General features: G+C 42.6%; 1 protein-coding gene across 1 annotated transcript in view; it reads left to right on the top strand.

The window, feature by feature from the left end:
* IFT88 (intraflagellar transport 88) overlaps window positions 1-17,507 on the top strand; it is an 89,085-nt gene extending 71,578 nt beyond the window's left edge. Inside the window, exons 24-26 of the mRNA XM_056561723.1 lie at window positions 1,614-1,683; window positions 15,643-15,753; window positions 17,242-17,507. Of these exons, the coding sequence (XP_056417698.1) occupies window positions 1,614-1,683; window positions 15,643-15,753; window positions 17,242-17,363 (303 nt within the window). The 3' untranslated portion in view covers window positions 17,364-17,507. The remainder of the gene's footprint in view (window positions 1-1,613; window positions 1,684-15,642; window positions 15,754-17,241) is intronic.
* Window positions 17,508-18,326: the final 819 nt, after the last annotated feature.

Raw genomic sequence — 18,326 nt, 5'->3', positions numbered from 1 at the left:
GGTGTTACAGGTTTTTTTTTTACATATTTATCAGAATCATTTGTGGAAACAAATCTTTGCTTTGGTGGAATAAATGTTCATCCTCATCCAGGCAGTGTATTATGGGGGTTGTTTTTCACTTTCATTCAGTGAGCAGCAGCCTTCTCCGGCAAATTCCCATCATATTTCTAAAAATCTTCTTCATATTAAGGTTTACACAAATATTTCCCAGTCGGCGTTGTCCTCAGTTTGTTAACTCTTTCCTGCCTACCGTTGAGTTTGCTCGAGAGCTGAATGTATAACCCAGTGGTCTCAATCTGTGGCCCCCCAGATATTGCCTACATGTGGAGTGCCACAGTTTGAAACCACTGGTATAACCCATTAATGTCATACACATGTTTCCTGATGCAGTGTATTCTAGCAGGTGAAATCTTTGCCTAATGGCTGTGATCTCTTCAATTTTAGCTGTAAGGTTCAGGCTCTACACCCATCTGTATGGGTCAAATCAAATGTCACTGGCTGCAATTCACCTGAACCGTAGCTGCTACATGTCACCTTATCCGGAAACTGCATTTACCCCTGGTTCTATTATTTGGATTTGCTGTATCATCAGGAAGTCCTAAATCGTTCATCGATGCCTGATGAAGTGGAACTTCTGCGAAACGCGTTGCATTGTGGGAATAAAGATTCCATACTTTTATCCTGGACTCACTGCTTCTATAACTCGGCTGTTTTTGGAGGACTCCTGGTTTTATAAGTCGTAGGTAGACTCAGCTAAAAGCCTCATTATACAATATGATCTAAGAACATAGTACAGTAGACCCTAAGGTGACTCAGCTTATGACTTGCATTGAAATGTGAGAAAATAAAATAAAGAAACCTTCTATAAGATATGTAAAAAAAAAAAAAAAAAACACATACATACTTTATCTTTTTAGCATTAGTAAAGATTGTTAGGCATTTTTAGGCCATGACAATAAATAACATATACATATTGGCTATTCCTATAATGGTTAGTATGGTTTAATTATTGTACAATACAATCAAGACTTTTTATAGTTAAAGGGAATCTGTCAGCTCTAATATACTCAGAGCTCGAATGTCAGAGGCCGTGCTGAGCCGCAGCATGCATGCCTCCTCCCTCCCCCACCCTTTCCTGCCTTGACTGATAAACTGAGCACTGTAGATAAATCTTGTAAGGCAGGAGAGAAGGAGGAAGCATTCATGCAGCAGATTTCACAGCCTCTTTGACATTTCCGCTCTGAGCATCATCTAGAGCTGACAGAATCCCTATAAAGGGGTTGTCTCACCAGAGACACCCCTTTTCACCAAGGAGCCACTATAGCGTTCAGCTAATCCTATTAATAACACCTCTGACTGAGAGCTTATTTTGACCAGAGAAGCCTTGTCCGGCCACATATATACCTTTCATAAGCCATCAGTAGTTGAAGTTCTATCTATGTAATACATTAACTTCTCATGTCTACCAATCTTGTAAATTTGAGTCCCATGAAGGACTATCCCTCTGCCTGCAGTCAATGCTAAAGCTGCAGAATTTTTTTTACAAAAATTATGCATCATCAAGACATATGTCTACTTTCCCTTCGCACTAAATCTCGTCCTTTCCTTTGCAGCGTGTTAGATCTGGCAGAGATGGCAGTGCCCGCAGTCGAAGAGAGGGCAGGGAAGGCAGTGCGAGTAGTGGTAAGCCCTTATACTGTATATATATTGTACTCTAGGTGTGTCTGACACAAGACAGTTTTAATGATAACGGTGTGGAGTAAATTGGTGCAGTAAATTGTAGGGATCGACCGATATCGTTTTTTTAGGGCTGATACCGATAATCGGTGCAGGTTAGGGCCGATAGCCGATAACTTATACCGATATTCCGGTATAAGTTATCGGCTATTTATCCCCCCGCGACACCGCTGCAGATCATTGATTTAAAACGGGCGCTTTAAATCAATGAACTGCAGCTGCTTTTGCGGTGCCATAGAATGCCGCCGCCACCCGCTTCTCTCCCCCTGCCTGTCCGGGGGTCCTCCCGAGTCCTATCACCGCGACTGCCCCCCCCCACCGCCGCACCGCTCCGCGCCCCCTACCGCCCCACCGCACCGCGGTGACGTCACGCCCCCGTGTGATGTCACGCTCCGCCCTTCAGTGCAAGCCTACGGGAGGGGGCGTGACAGCTATAACGCCTCCTCCCGTAGGCTTGCATTGAGGGGCGGAGCGTGACATCACACGGGGGCGTGACGTCACACGCCGCCCGCCCTGTAGTCGCCCGTAATCAGACCAGGACCGAACACGCTTCGGGGACTGATTACAAACGGGGTGCCGCGTGCAAGATCACGGGGGTCCCCAGTGGCGGGACTCCCGCGATCAGGCATCTTATCCCCTATCCTTTGGATAGGGGATAAGATGTCTAAACACCGGAGAACCCCTTTAAGCACTGGTATCCATAGCACTATTCTGCCTTATTTCTTTAGTATGGCACAAGGCTATTTAGCATTTAGTATGCTTTTTAACAATTATGGATGAGATTATTTAGTTATGGCTGTTTGGGCATGCTGGGAGTTGTAGTTTTGTAACAGCTGGAGACACAATGTTTGGAAAATACTGCTATAGAAAGAAAGTGAATAATGGTCTGATTTGCTTATGATGAAGAATAAAATACTTCCCCCTCAAGACTTATAGGAAGCCATATAACAAGTGGTGACCCAGTCTTCAAGATGTATACAGTGGTCCCTCAAGTTACAATATTAATTGGTTCCCGGACTATTGTATGTTGAGACCATAACTGTATGGAAACCTAGTAATTGGTTCTGAAGCCACCAAAATGCCCAAAAAAGGAAAAAAGTGAAGAACAAAAAATAATAAGTAGATAACTTATACAGATTAAGCAATTAAGAAAGATCTGCTGGGAGCTGTAATCACTGTCTATGTAGAGGTTAGGAGCTTCTTCAGGGTCCTGTACAGTACATGCAATGTCCTAAAAGAGTAACACAGAGCCTCCCTCACCTGGTGTCCAAAGGCGCAGCTAACCCTGGTACAGGTAAAGAGTACAGAACATGTAATACCTCCTTGTACTGTAAAGGTAGCGCTACCAGACACCAGTCAGTGCCTGCACTTCAGTATAACAAGGGTTTTACCAGTGAATGTCCATTCTGATTGGTCAGTTCTTCCAGCCAATGACACGTTTCACAGATCTGGACTGTCTGTAGCATTGTATGGGGGGGTATGGTTTCAAGTTACAAAGGTCCAGAAAAGACCATTGTATGTTGGAAATATTGTAATCTGAGGCCATTGTAACTTGAGAGATTACTGTAGTTTGGACCATTGATTGTATTGTGGAAAACAAAAACAGCATCTATTGGCACAAAAGGGCTCAGGGAAAGGTGCCAAGCCTCATAGCAATGGTTTAATACTTCTGTATTATGTGTGTGAGTGCATGGCAGATAGAGTACAGGTTTTACTGTTTACTACTGCGCCGCCCACTCGCCAGTGTACTGATTATGGCCGCATACTATAGAATTATTTTTATTTTTTTGTCTATACAGTGACCCCCCCACCTACGATGGCCCCGACATACGATCATTTCCACATACGATGGTCTCTCAGAGGCCATCGCATGTTAAAGGCAGCATCAACATACGATGCTTTTGTATGTCGGGGCCATCGCATAAACGGCTATCCGGCAGCGCAGACTGATTCAGCTGCCACCGGATAGCTGCTTACTGTGCCCTGTGTGTTCCACTGACGATCACTTACCTGTTCTCGGGGCTCCGGCGCGTCCTCTTGGGGATCCTCTGCATCGTCAGCGCTCTCCATCGTCGTCATCACGTCGCTGCGCACGCCGTCCCGTCATCCAATAGGAGCGGTGTGCGTAGCGACGTGATGGCGGCGTCTGAGAGCGAGGATGCCGGGGAAGCAGAGGCCTTGCTGGAGCGTCGGGGACACCCCGGGGACGCGGCGACAGCGATGGAAGGTGGCATCCCGGGCAGCGGTGACGGTCTGGAGTGGCGGGGACAGGTGAGTACAACTTCCTCTACCAGTGGTCTTCAACCTGCGGACCTCCAGATGTTGCAAAACTACAACTCCCAGCATGCCCGGAAACGGCTGTCCGGGCATGCTGGGTGTTGTAGTTTTGCAACATCTCGAGGTCCGCAGGTTGTAGACCACTGTCCTATATTTTACATTGCACGGATCCCTCAGATGGTTTCAACAAACGATGGTCCGTTTGGAACGGATTACCATCGTATGTTGAGGGACCACTGTATAAGTAAAGATTCCAGTACCTCCTTTTTACAATTTTTTTTTTTCAGTTAGGTTAAATGATTTTAAGCTTAACCAAAAAGGATGAGATTGGGCATAGAGAGGGCATCTGTGGAACGTGTTGTAGGGGACAATTTATGTACAAAAAAAAAAGTTAAATGTGAAAGCAAAGCTTTCCGTTAACAAGTTGCCACTTCTCACTTTAAAGGGGTACTCTTTTTTTTTTTTTTTAAATCAACTGGTGCCAGAAAGTTGAACAGATTTGTAAATTACTTCTATTAAAAAATCTTTACCCTTCCAGTACTTATTAGCAGCTGTATGCTACAGAGGACATTCTATTCTCTTTATATTTCTTTTTTTGTCTTGTCTTGGCTCTCTGCTGACACCTGATGCCTGTATCAGGAACTGTCCAGAGCAGGAGAAAATCCCCATAGCAAACCTATGCTGCTCTGGACAGTTCCTGACACAGACAGAGGTGTCAGCAGAGAGCACTGTGGACAAGACAAAAAAGAAAATAAAAAAGAATAGAATTTCCTCTGTAGCATTCAACTGCTAATAAGTACTGGAAGGGTAAAGATTTTTTAATAGAAGTAATTTACAAATCTGTTTAACTTTCTGGCACCAGTTGATTTAAAAAAAAAAAAAAAATGTTTTCCACCGGAGTACCCCTTTAACCCCTTAAGGACTGAAGACGTACTCATATGTCTCCTTTTCAGAGTCCTTAAGGACTCATGAAGTATGAGTACGTCATCAGCTTTCCCGGCCCCCCGCAGCCAGCTGGAGCGGAGCCGGTGCCCGAATCGGTGCCTGAAATCGTTCAGCAGGCATTGCGGCATATCGCCCAGGGGGGTCATGATGGGTCGGATTCCGGGTCAATCGGGTCTCCAGTGACCCGGAATTACTGGCTGATCTGGGCCGTCTCTGACGGCCCCGAACAGCCATAGCCAGCAGGGGTGAGGTGGCACTGGTGCCACCTCACGATCGCCCTGATTCGTCGGCCGGTTTACCAGCCGACCAATCAGGGCACCTGCTGCGGGTGTCACTCTCGCAACGTCTCGCGGCGGCGGCGACGAGGGACTGACCTGTGTGCGGGAGCAGCAGTTGGAGTGACAGCCTCCTGCTGTTGCTTAGCAACAGCTCCCAGCATGCAAAAAGGGCATGCTGGGAGCTGTAGTTATGCAACAGCAGGAGGCAGACCACCACAACTCCCAGCATTCCCTTATGGGCATGCTGGGACTTATAGTTTTGCAACAGCTGGAGGCACATTTTTTCTATGGAAAAGTGTACCTTCAGCTGTTGTATAACTACAACTCCCAGCTTGCACAAACAGCTAAAGTGCATTCTGGGAGTTGTAGTGGTGCATCTGCTGGTTGCATAACTACAACTCCCAGCATGCCCGTTGGCTGTCGGTGACTGCTGAGAGTTGTAGTTTTGCAACAGCTGAAGGCACCCAGGCAAACCAGTGTGTCTCCAGCTGTTGCTTAACTACAATCCCCAGCATCCCCAGCCAAAGTAGTATGCCTCCAGCTGTTGCATAACTACAACTCCCAGCATTTACGGTCTATCAGTGCATGCTAGGAGTTGTAGTTTTGCAACAGCTGAAGGCACACTGGTTGCAAAATACTGAGTTTGTTACCAAACTCGGTGTTTCACAACCAATGTGCCTCCAGCTGTTGCAAAACTACAACTCCCAGCATGCACTGATAGACCGTACATGCTGGGAGTTGTAGTTTTGCAACAGCTGGATGTTCCCCCCCCCCCCAATGTGAATGTACAGGGTACACTCACATGGGCGGAGGTTTACAGTAAGTATCCGGCTGCAAGTTTGAGCTGCGGCAAATTTTCTGCCGCAGCTCAAACTGCCAGCGAGAAACTACTGTGAACCCCCCGCCCGTGCGACTGTACCCTAAAAACGCTACACTACACTAACACAAAATAAAATAAAAAGTAAAAAACACTACATATACACATACCCCTACACAGCCCCCCTCCCCAATAAAAATTTAAAACGTCTGGTACGCCACTGTTTCCAAAACGGAGCCTCCAACTGTTGCAAAACAACTACTCCCAGTATTTCCAGACAGCCACTGACTGTCCAGGCATGCTGGGAGTTTTACAACAGCTGGAGGCACCCTGTTTGGGAAACACTGAATACCCCTATACAAGTCCCTAATTTGGGCCTCAAATGCGCATGGCGCTCTCAGTTTGGAGCCCTGTCGTATTTCAAGGCAACAGTTTAGGGTCACATATGGGGTATCGCCGTACTCGGGAGAAATTGTGTTACAAATTTTGGGGGGTATTTTCTGCTATTACCCTTTTTAAAAATGTCAAATTTTTGGGAAACCAAGCATTTTAGGTAAAAAAAATATTTCTTTTTTTTTACATATGCAAAAGTTGTGAAACTCCTATGGGGTATTAAGGTTCACATTACCCCTTGTTACGTTCCCCGAGGGGTCTAGTTTCCAAAATGGTATGCCATGTGGATTTTTTTTTTGCTGTCCTGGCACCATAGGGGCTTCCTAAATGCGGCATGCCCCAAGAGCAAAATTTGCTTTCAAAAAGCCAAATGTGACTCCTTCTCTTCTGAGACCTGTAGTGCGCCAGCATAGCACTTTTCACCCCCATATGGGGTGTTTTCTGAATCGGGAGAAATTGGGCTTCAAAAGTTGGGGGGTATTTTCTGCTATTACCCTTTTTAAAAATGTAAAATGTTTGGTAAAATAAGCATTTTAGGGGGAAAAAAAAATTGTTTTTTACATATGCAAAAGTCGTGAAACACCTGTGGGGTATTAAGGTTCACATTACCCCTTGTTACGTTCCCCGTGGGGTCTAGTTTCCAAAATGGTATGCCATGTGTTTTTTTTTTTTGCTGTTCTGGCACCATAGGGGCTTCCTAAATGCGACATGCCCCCAGAGCAAAATTTGCTTTCAAAAAGCCAAATGTGACTCCTTCTCTTCTGAGACCTGTAGTGCACCAGCAGAGAACTTTTCACCCCCATATGGGGCGTTTTCTGAATCGGGAGAAGTTGGGCTTCAAATTTTGGGAGTTATTTTTTGCTATTACCCTTTTTAAAAATGTTACATTTTTGGGAAACCAAGCTTTTTAGGTAAAAAATAATTTTTTTTTTTTTTTTTTTACATATGCAAAAGTCATGAATCACCTGTGGGGTATTAAGGTTCACTTTATTCCTTGTTACGTTCCCCGAGGGGTCTAGTTTCCAAAATAGTATGCCATGTGTTTGTTTGTTTTTGCTGTCCTGGCACCATAGGGGCTTCCTAAAGGTGAAATGCCCCCAAAAACCATTTGTCGCTCCTTCCCTTCTGAGCCCTCTACTGCGCCCGCCGAACACTTTACATAGACATATGAGGTATGTGCTTACTCGAGAGAAATTGGGTTTCAAATACAAGTAAAAATTTTCTCCTATTACCCTTTGTAAAAATAAAAAAAACTGGGTCTACAAGAACATGCGAGTGTAAAAAATGAAGATTTAGAATTTTCTCCTTCTCTTTGCTGCTATTCCTGTGAAACACCTAAAGGGTTAATACACTTACTGAATGTCATTTTGAATGCTTTGGGGGGTGCAGTATTTATAATGGGGTCATTTATGGGGTATTTCTAATATGAAGACCCTTCAAATCCACTTCAAACCGGAACTGGTCACTGAAAAATAGTGAGTTTGAAAATTTTGTGAAAAATTGGAAAATTGCTGCTGAACTTTGAAGCCCTCTGGTGTCTTCCAAAAGTAAAAACTCATCAATTTTATGATGCAAATATAAAGTAGACATATTGTATATGTGAACCCAAAAATGTATTATTTGGAATATTAATTTTCCTTACAAGCAGAGAGCTTCAAAGTTAGAAAAATGCTAAATTTTCATTTTTTTCATCAAATTTGGGGATTTTTCACCAAGAAAGGATGCAAGTATCGACAAAAAATTACCACTATGTTAAAGTAGAATATGTCACGAAAAAACAATCTCGGAATCAGAATGATAACTAAAAGCATTCCAGAGTTATTAATGTTTAAAGCGACAGTGGTCAGATGTGCAAAAAATGGCCAGGTCCTTAAGGTGAAAAAGGGCTAAGTTCTTAAGGGGTTAAAGGGGTACTCCTGTGACAAACTTTTTTTTTTTAATGAACTGGTGCCAGAAAGTTAAACAGATTTGTAAATTACTTCTATTAAAAAATCTTAATCCTTTTAGTACTTTTTAGCAGCTGTATGCTAATTCTTTACTTTTTGAATTTCTTGTTTGTGTTGTCCACAGTGCTCTCTGCTGACACCTCTGTCCGTGTCAGGAACTGTCCAGAGCAGCATAGGTTTGCTAAGGGGATTTTCTCCTGCTCTGGACAGTTCAGGCATCAGGTGTCAGCAGAGAGCACTGTGGACAACACAAAAAATAAATAAAAAAATAAAGATTTTCCTCTGTAGCATACAGCTGCTAAAAAGTACTGAAAAGATTAAGATTTTTTTTTAATAGAAGTAATTTACAAATCTGTTTAACTTTCTTGCACCAGTTGATTTAAAAAAAAGAAAAGTTTTCCACCGGAGTACCCCTTTAAGCGTCGACTTTACTCTAAATCCACTCAGGGTTGTACCCATCATTTCCAAATGTAGGATGGTCTGCAGCTGCTGTTGTGCTTTATGGGTCTGCTGGGACTTCTATTTCCATGAACACTAAAATCTAGAGATGTAAAAAGTCTTCATTTAAACAGCTCGACAGATCCCTACCAGATCTGAGCTATCATTGCTTGTTAAAGTTTGTAAAATGTTTATGTATGTATAAGGTGTGTGGGGGGCGGGAGAGAAGGAGAAAAACTGCGGCGGCGGCTGCGTACAAAAACATTGACATAGAAATTACAGTATACCGCTTGCAGCCAAGAGAGTCGACACCAAAACACGGTATAAAAGACAGAGAATGTTCTTATGAATTTGCTGACATGTTCACCCAGAAACCAGCACATGAAAGCAGTTAACCTCCTCAGAGGTCAGGGCTGTTCTTAAAGGGGTACTCAAGTGGAAAACATGTTTTTTTTTTTTTAAATCAACTGGTGCCAGAAAGTTAAACAGATTTGTAAATGACTTTTATTAAAAAATCTTCACCCTTCCAGTACATTTTAGCAGCTGTATGCTACAGAGGAAATTCTTTTCTTCTTTATTTTCTTTTTTTTGTCTTGTCCGCAGTGCTCTCTGCTGACACCTCTGTCCGTGTCAGGAACTGTCCAGAGCGGCATAGGTTTGCTATGGGGATTTTCTCCTGGTTCTGGACAGTTCCTGATACGGGCATCAGGTGTCAGCAGAGAGCACTGTGGACAAGACAAAAAAGAAATTCAAAAAGAAAAGAATTTCCTCTGTAGCATACAGCTGCTAAAAAGTACTGGAAGGGTAAAGATTTTTTAATAGAAGTCATTTACAAATCTGTTTAACTTTCTGGCGCCAGTTGATTAAAAAAAAAATATATATATCTATATATCTATAATGTTTTCCACCGGAGTACCCCTTTAAGGTTATTTACCTTGTTAAAAGTGCCTGGAAATCTACCACAAAAAAATGGACACACCTTACAGCAGTGTTTCCCGACCAGGGTGCCTCCAGCTGTTGCAAAACTACAACTCCCAGAATGCCTGGACAGCGAAAGGCTGTCCAGGCATACTGGGAGTTGTAGTTTTGCAACAGCTGGAGGCACCCTGGTTGGGAAACACTGCTCTACAGCTTGGCTTTAGAATGTCTATGCTACAGATTGAGTACACGTACCATAAACCATGATCATCATAGTTATTAGAGATGAGCGAACTTACAGTAAATTCGATTCGTCACAAACTTCTCGGCTCGGCAGTTGATGACTTATCCTGCCTAAATTAGTTCAGCTTTCAGGTGCTCCGGTGGGCTGGAAAAGGTGGATACAGTCCTAGGAGACTCTTTCCTAGGACTGTATCCACCTTTTCCAGCCCACCGGAGCACCTGAAAGCTGAACTAATTTATGCAGGATAAGATATCAACTGCCGAGCCGAGAAGTTCGTGACGAATCGAATTTACTGTAAGTTCGCTCATCTCTAATAGTTATTGTAAATCTGTCTCCCAGTATATGAAAACTACAACAACAATATACAAACAGATATACAGTATACCTAAAACACAAAAGATTGAATTTATTTTTTACCAGAAGTAAGAGGGAACCCTGCGCCATGTGTAACTCAAGACTTTCCAAGATGAATTTTTAATAGGAAATAAAGTAAAATGATCTTGCTCAAAACAACCCTGGCTTGAATGAAAATAAAAAATATATGGAAAACAAATATATTCATTTGTAAATTTCTTATTTGGGGATATTACCTGAAATGCTAAAAACTGGTCATGAATATGTTAGGTGACACTATCATGCTCTTGTGTATACTTCTTATTTATTATCAGTGGTAATATCTGAGCCGCTCAATCTGAGTGCCTGCGGACTGCTGTATTATGGCTTCACACACCTTCATTGTTACATAAACCCATATTACAGCACCCATAGAAATATTGGGTCCCTACTGTTCCATGTTATTGGAGAAGGAAAAAGATGTTCTGCAGCAGTGCTGCCCTTCTGAGATCAATTTTCAGATAGAGTCCGGTATGGTAAATGTATTCACATTTATTTGTGCATACATATAAGAACAGGCTAGCAGGACGCGTTTTGGGGTTATGTTACCCCTTTCTCAATTGCAGCTTTTAACCTGCAATTGAGAAAGGGGTAAGATAACCCCGAAACGCGTCTTGCTTGTCTGTTCTTATATGTTTGCACAAATAAATGTGAATACTTTTACCATACCGGACTCTATCTGAAAATTGATCTCAGAAGGGCAGCACTGCTGCAGAACATCTTTTTCCTTCTCCAATAATGTTATCTCCTGCCGGTCGCCACCCGAGGTGTTCGGCCAAGTTTCTGCAGGCTGCAGCCCGAAATCTCCAGTCTGAGGGGTGATACACCTTTTCCGTAAGTCCCCCAGGTGAGCGCATATCACACGGGGGTAAAAGTGGGAATTATACCCACGGAATCACACGAGGCGCTGTCCTCTCCTTGTCTTCTCTTTCCTTTATTTTACCCTACTGTTCCATGATATACTAGTTTTGTACCATTGCAAGTCTAATTGAGTAAGCCCGTTGAAATTATCATGATTTCGGCATTTATTAGGCTGGGTTCACATGTGCATCGAAACTCCGTTCAGCAGCGGGAAACTGAGCCGGACAGTATGCTTCATGAAGGACCCCATTGACTCTGTTTCCGTCAGGTGTCTTTTCAATGGATTATAAACAGAGGGGGAAGAAAAAAAACAACATGTAAAAGATTTTTGCCGGATATTTAAACGGTTACGGCAACACCCCAATATAACTAATAACACACAGTCAGTTCTGTTGCTTAAAGGAGTTAAAAAACATTATTATTATTATTTTTTTTTTAAATCAACTGGTGCCAGAAAGTTAGGCTGGGTTCACATCACGTTTTGTCCCATACGGAACCGCATACGGCAGGGGGAGCTGAGAACTTGCGCTCCCGTATGCGGTCCTGTATGTAATTCATTTCAGTGAGCTGACCGGAGTGAAACGCTGACTCCGGTCGGCTCATTCTTGCCCCCTATGTGGTTTTCCACCGGACCTAAAATCGTAGTCGACCACGATTTTAGGTGCGGTGGGAAAACTGCATAGGGGGCAAAAATGAGCCGATCGGAGTCAGCGTTTCACTCCGGTCAGCTCACTGAAATGAATTACATACAGGACCGCATACGGGAGCGCAAGTTTTCAGCTGCCCCTGCCGTATGCGGTCCCATATGGGACTAAACGTGATGTGAACCCAGCCTTTGTAAATGACTTCTATTAAAAAATCTTTACCCTTACAGTACTTTTTAGCAGCTGTATGCTACAGCGGAAATTCTTTTCTTTTTGAATTTATTTTTTGTCTTGTCCACAGTTCTCTCTGCTGACACCTCTGTCCGTGTCAGGAACTGTCCAGAGCAGCTTAGGTTTGCAATGGGGATTTTCTCCTGCTCTTGACAGTTCCTGATACGGACAGAGGTGTCAGCAGAGAGCACTGTGGACAAGACGAAAAAAGATATTCAACAAGAAAATAATTTCCTCTGTAGAATACAGCTGCTAAAAAGTACTGGAAGGGTAAAGATATTTTAAATAGAAGTCATTTACAAATCTGTTTTAACTTTCTGGTGCCAGTTGATTTAAAAAAAAAAAATTAATGTTTTCCACCGGAGTACCCCTTTAAGTCTTTTATTGAGCTCATTGAGTAAACCTCCACAGTGCACAGAGAAAATGTGAATCTTGGTGTGAAATATTTCTCTAAGAACTAACAGGAGGTGACTCCATTGGGGTGTGTTTTACACGTTCAGATGTGAACACTGACTGAAGAAGATGAGATTGTAAATTTGGATTTCACAAGTGCCTTACCCCATAAAGACGCACAAATCCTGTCTGCGTGACTAATCTGTTCTTCTCTAGATAGATTGGTTAGTATAAACCATGTGCCTTGTGTATGAGGCCAAATATTTTATAGATTAATTACACCTAAATAATAGATGCAATGGATGGCCAATAGCCTATTGACCTTGTGTAAATATTTCCTCAAAGTTGCTTCATTAAAGGGTACCTTTCAACAAAAAAAAAATACTTTTGTTATATTATAGATTAATGTATGCAGAATAACTTTCCAATTGCATGTTATTAAAAATTATACTTCTTTCTATTTAATTTTCCACTTTGAAAAAAATGACCCCTAGAAGTCCTTTTTATAGATTTCAGACTCATGCTGGAGTCCTAAATCTCAGACTGCAGCCGGGACACAGACAAGCTCAGCACTGCTCCCTGCCTGTCAATCAGACAGGCAGGAGCCAGCACTGTGTTCATAGCACAGCAGGGCATACTCCTGACCCTGCCTTACTGCATGCCCTCATTCATTTTACTGAGCTCCGATCTTTCTTCTCTCTGCACATGCCGTTGTAAACAGAGAGGAGAAGATTCAGAGCTGCCGGCTGAGCTTATCTGTGTCCCGGCTGCAGTCTGAGATTTAGGACTCCAGCATGAGTCTGAAATCTATAAAAAGGACTGGTAGGGAGACCTCTAGTGGTTATTTTTTCAAAATGGAAAATGAAATAGAAAGAAGCATATTTTTTTAATAACATGCAATCGGAAAGTTATTCTGCATACATTAATCTATAATATATCAAAAGTTTTTTTTGATGAAAGGTACCCTTTAAAGGGGTACTCCGCTGCCCCAGCGTTCGGAACATTTTGTTCCCCTGCCGCTTGGAGAGGACGGGGGGGGGGGGGGGGGTCGTGATGTCACGCCATGCCCCCTCAATGCAAGTCTATGAGAGACATCATGACCCCCTGCCGCCCGCTCCAAGCATTCTACATGAACGGCAAGTGCTGCACAGAGATCATGGGGGTCCCAGCGGCGGGACCCCCGCGATCCAACTTCTTATCCCCTATTCTTTGGATAGGGGATAAGATGTCTAAGGGCGGAGTACCCCTTTAAACCCTATTTGCTTTGTGTTATAAATCTATGGCATCAGTCACCTATACATAGCATGCAACTCTGACTGACAGCAGCTGCCCCTGGGACCGATGATTTGGGTCCCCACCGACCACTTTAGGGAAATACCCTCTTTATTGTGTGCAGCATCCATACACATTTCATGTGACTTCTTTCTACTTTAATCAAACCATGAACAATCTTTTCGGCTTGCATGCTGTGTCGGTGGGAAAGTTGTGGAGAAGTCAGTATTGCAGCAGATCCTGTTGTCTCATGCAAAAATGTCTTCTCTGTCAATGTAACTTCTGGTGTACAAATATATGGACCTGCTTAAAGGGGTACTTCGGTGGAAAACAATTATTATTATTATTATTTTTTTAATCAACTGGTGCCAGAAAATGTAACAGATTTGTAAATTACTTCTCTTTTAAAAAAATCTTAATCCTTCCAGTACTTATCAGCTGCTGTGTACCAAAGAGGAAGTTGTGTAGTTCTTTCCAATCTGACCACAGGGCTCTCTGCTGACACCTCTGTCCACGTCAGGAACTGTCCAGAGCAAGATAGGTTTGCTATGGGGATTTGCCTCTGCTCTGGACAGTTCCGGACACGGACAGAGGTGTCAGCAGAGAGCACTGTGGTCAGACTTGAAAGAACTACACAGCTTCCTGTGGATCATACAGCAGCTGATAAGTACTGGAAGGATTAAGAATTTTTTATAGAAGTAATTTACAAATCTGTTTAACTTTCTGGCACCAGTTGATTTAAATAAAAAATTTCCACCGGAGTACCCCTTTAAAGGGGTACTCCGGCTGAAAACTTTTTAATTTTTTTAATCAACTGGTGCCAGAAAGTGAAACAGATTTGTAAATTACTTCTATAAAAAATTCTTAATCCTTCCAGTACTTATTAGCTGCTGAATGCTACAGAGGAAATTAGCACAGTGCTCTCTGCTGACATCTCTGTCCATTTTAAGAACGGTCCAGAGTAGGAGAAAATCCCCATAGCAAACATATGCTGCTCTGGACAGTTCCTAAAATGGACAGAGATGTCAGCAGAGAGAACTGTGCTCGTGATGTCAACAGAGAGCTCTGTGTTCCGAAAAGAATTTCCACTGTAGTATTCAGCAGCTAATAAGTACTGGAAGGTTTTTTAATAGAACTAATTTACAAATCTGTTTAACTTTCTGGCACCAGTTGATTTAAATAAAAAATTTCCACCGGAGTACCCCTTTAAAGGGGTACTGCGTAGGGGGGGAAAAAAAGTATTCAGATCAACTGGTGCCAGAAGATTAAACAGATTTGTAAATTACTTCTATATAAAAATCTTAATCCTTCCAGTACTTATTAGCTGCTGAATGCTACAGAGGAAATTATTTTCTTTTTGGAAATCAGTGCTCTCTGCTGACATCATTAGCACAGTGCTCTCTGCTGACATCTCTGTCCATTTTAAGAACGGTCCAGAGTAGGAGAAAATCCCCATAGCAAACATATGCTGCTCTGGACAGTTCCTAAAATGGACAGAGATGTCAGCACAGAGAACTATGCTCGTGATGTCAGCAGAGAGCACTGTGTTCCGAAAAGAATTTCCACTGTAGTATTCAGCAGCTAATAAGTACTGGAAGGATTAATATTTTTTAATAGAAGTAATTTACAAATCTGTTTAACTTTCTGGCACCAGTTGATTAAAACATTTTTTTTTCCACCTTTAAGGTTTGTATGGAAATCCTCTTTATTCTACCTGTATTCTTGGAGAAAGAACACCCAGACAAGTAGATTACACGTAAACTTCATGTTCGCATATTGTTCCTGGATCCGGACTGCTGCTCTAAATAGTGCGCAATTCATTTAAATTCTTTTTTTTATTTAATTGTTATTTCAGACAGTGGGCAGAGCAGTGGTACCAGCGCTAAAGGAGAACGCCTTAGCGCTAAACTAAAATCACTCCCAACCGCCAGTGATCCTTATGAAAGCAGCGCCAACCAAGAAATCGGTAAGAACTTTGCAGCCGCAAAGGCCATGTCATCAGATGAGAACTTAGGGGGAGATTTATCAAAACCTGTGCAGAGGAAAAGTTGCTGAGTTGCCCATAGCAACCAATCAGATCGCTTCTTTCATTTTACAGAGGCCTTTTTTTTTTTTTTAAATGAAAGAAGCGATCTGATTGGTTGCTATGGGCAGCCCAACAACTTTTCCTCTGGACAGGTCTCCTCCTTATTGACTATTCACTATGTATAACTGTGCAGCTCAGAGCGCTTATACCAGTGTTTCCCAACCAGGGTGCCTCCAGCTGTTGCAAAACTACAACTCCCAGCATGCCCGGACAGCCGTTGGCTGTCCGGGCATGCTGGGAGTTGTAGTTTTGCAACTGCTGGAGGCGCACTGGGTGGAAAACACTTCTCTGGAGCTTAGGTAGGCAACCTGCGGCCTTTCAGCCGTTGCAAAACTGCAATACTCATCATTCCTGGACAGCATGCTGGGAATTGTCATTTTGCAACAGCTGGAGGCACCCTGATTGGGAAGCATTGGCTTATACATTTTATAAATTACCTCCACAATATGAATGAATGTGAATATTGGCCAGTGGATCGGGGGGTTCCTTTAGGGGTTCTCCCTTGGAAACCTTTTTTTTTTTTTTTTTTTAATCAACTGGTGCCAGAAAGTTAAATAGATTTGTAAATTACTTCTATAAAAAAAAAAATCTTAATCCTTCCAGTACTTATTAGCTGCTGAATACTACAGAGGAAATTCTTTTCTTTTTGGAACACATTGCTCTCTGCTGACATCATGACCACAGTGCTCTCTACTGACACCTCTGTCCATTTTAAGAACTGTCCAGAGCAGCATATGTTTGCTATGGGGGTTTTCTCCTACTCTGGACAGTTCTTAAAATGGACAGAGATGTCAGCAGAGAGCACTGTGCTCGTGATGTCAGCAGAGAGCTCCGTGTTCCAAAAAGAAAATAATTTCCTTTGTAGTATTCAGCAGCTAATAAGTACTGGAAGGATTAAGATTTTTTTAAATAGAAGTAATTTACAAATCTGTTTAACTTTCTGGCACCAGTTGATTTAAAAAAAAAAAAAGTTTTCCACGGGAGGACCCCTTTAATGGGAAATTAAATTTAATGGTTTATGCCTTATCTGAGGCTGGACAAAAGATGTATCCCTTACATGTTACATATACAGAACGAGGGCCATACTATGCCGCTCCACAGTATATAGCGGTATGACAGCTGCCAATCAACGGCCAGGGGGGGGGAGGGACCGAGATGCAGCGTAGTCCCATTCACTTTCAGTGGAGCTTAGGTAAATTACCAGACACACGTGATGGACAAGGGTTACTGCTGTTTCTAGAAGAAAAGGCCATATTCTCTAACCTCATACAAGCTTTTCAATACAGCACATTGATCCAATATTGGTCCAATATATTTCTAGATTGTAGAACATATTAATTGATTGTCTTTTCTGTTCTGACATTGCAGATGTGTCCTATGTAGACCCCCTCGGTCCACAAATCGAAAGACCAAAAACGGCAGCCAAGAAGAGAGTGGAAGAAGAGGAGTTTGCAGATGAAGAGTTGGGGGACGACCTGCTCCCGGAATAACACTGTATAACACTATATCCCTCTTTCTCTTTGTGTTATTTACAGTATGTGTCGTCTGTGCGATTTTGGACGAAGGCTTTAAAATGCATTTATACAGTTATAAAAGTTTTTTTTATACAGTTTACATAAACTATATTTATGACACTAAGGACAGATGTTGATTTCATGGCGTCATAGAGGGGGGAGGGGACATCCCTTCATGGTAGAGTCACTCATTATTGGGGTGGGGGAGAGGTTCATAAAGAGTTAACACAATATATAGAAGTGTAAATTACTCACATTTTCCATAGATGAGACAGTGAACCTCTTGTAATCAGCCCGTTCTCTATGCCAGTGTTTCCCAACCAGGGTGCCTCCAGCTGTTGCAAAACTACAACTCCCAGCATGCCCGGACAGCCTTCGGCTGTCCGGGCATGCTGGGAGTTGTAGTTTTGCAACAGCTGGAGGCACCCTGGTTGGGAAACACTGCTCTATGCAGTTGTCATGGGAATGCTCATATTTCCATAAGCTCCTATATGATGTCATGACTTTTGGAAGTATCGGTCAGCTAGAGGTGCATGTGCGATGATCAAAAGACGGAAAAACTATTTCATGATTCTTATGTGTCTAAAATATAATTTAAAGGGGTTATCCAGGAAAAAACTTTTTTTTTATATATCAACTGTCTCCAGAAAGTTAAACAGATTTATAAATTATGAAGAAAGCAGATAGATGCCAGCGATTAAGAAATTTCACCTTTATTAAACCCATGTTAAAAACATCGACATGGAGAAACTTCAATATGACAAACTATTAAAATCCCAGGAGTCAGCGCCAAGCATGACGCGTTTCAGGTCATGTGACCTTTCACCAGATGCATGCTGGGAAGCATGCTGGGAGTTGTAGTTTTGTACCCCAATGTGAACGTACAGGGTACACTCACATGGGCGGAGGTTTACAGTAAGTATCCGGCTGCAAGTTTGA

The sequence above is a fragment of the Hyla sarda genome, chromosome 2 (genome assembly GCF_029499605.1).
Source record: "Hyla sarda isolate aHylSar1 chromosome 2, aHylSar1.hap1, whole genome shotgun sequence".
Taxonomy (NCBI): Eukaryota; Metazoa; Chordata; class Amphibia; order Anura; family Hylidae; genus Hyla; species Hyla sarda.
The sequence above is the reverse complement of the archived record's forward strand: the minus strand, read 5'-3'. Positions and strand labels throughout refer to the sequence as shown.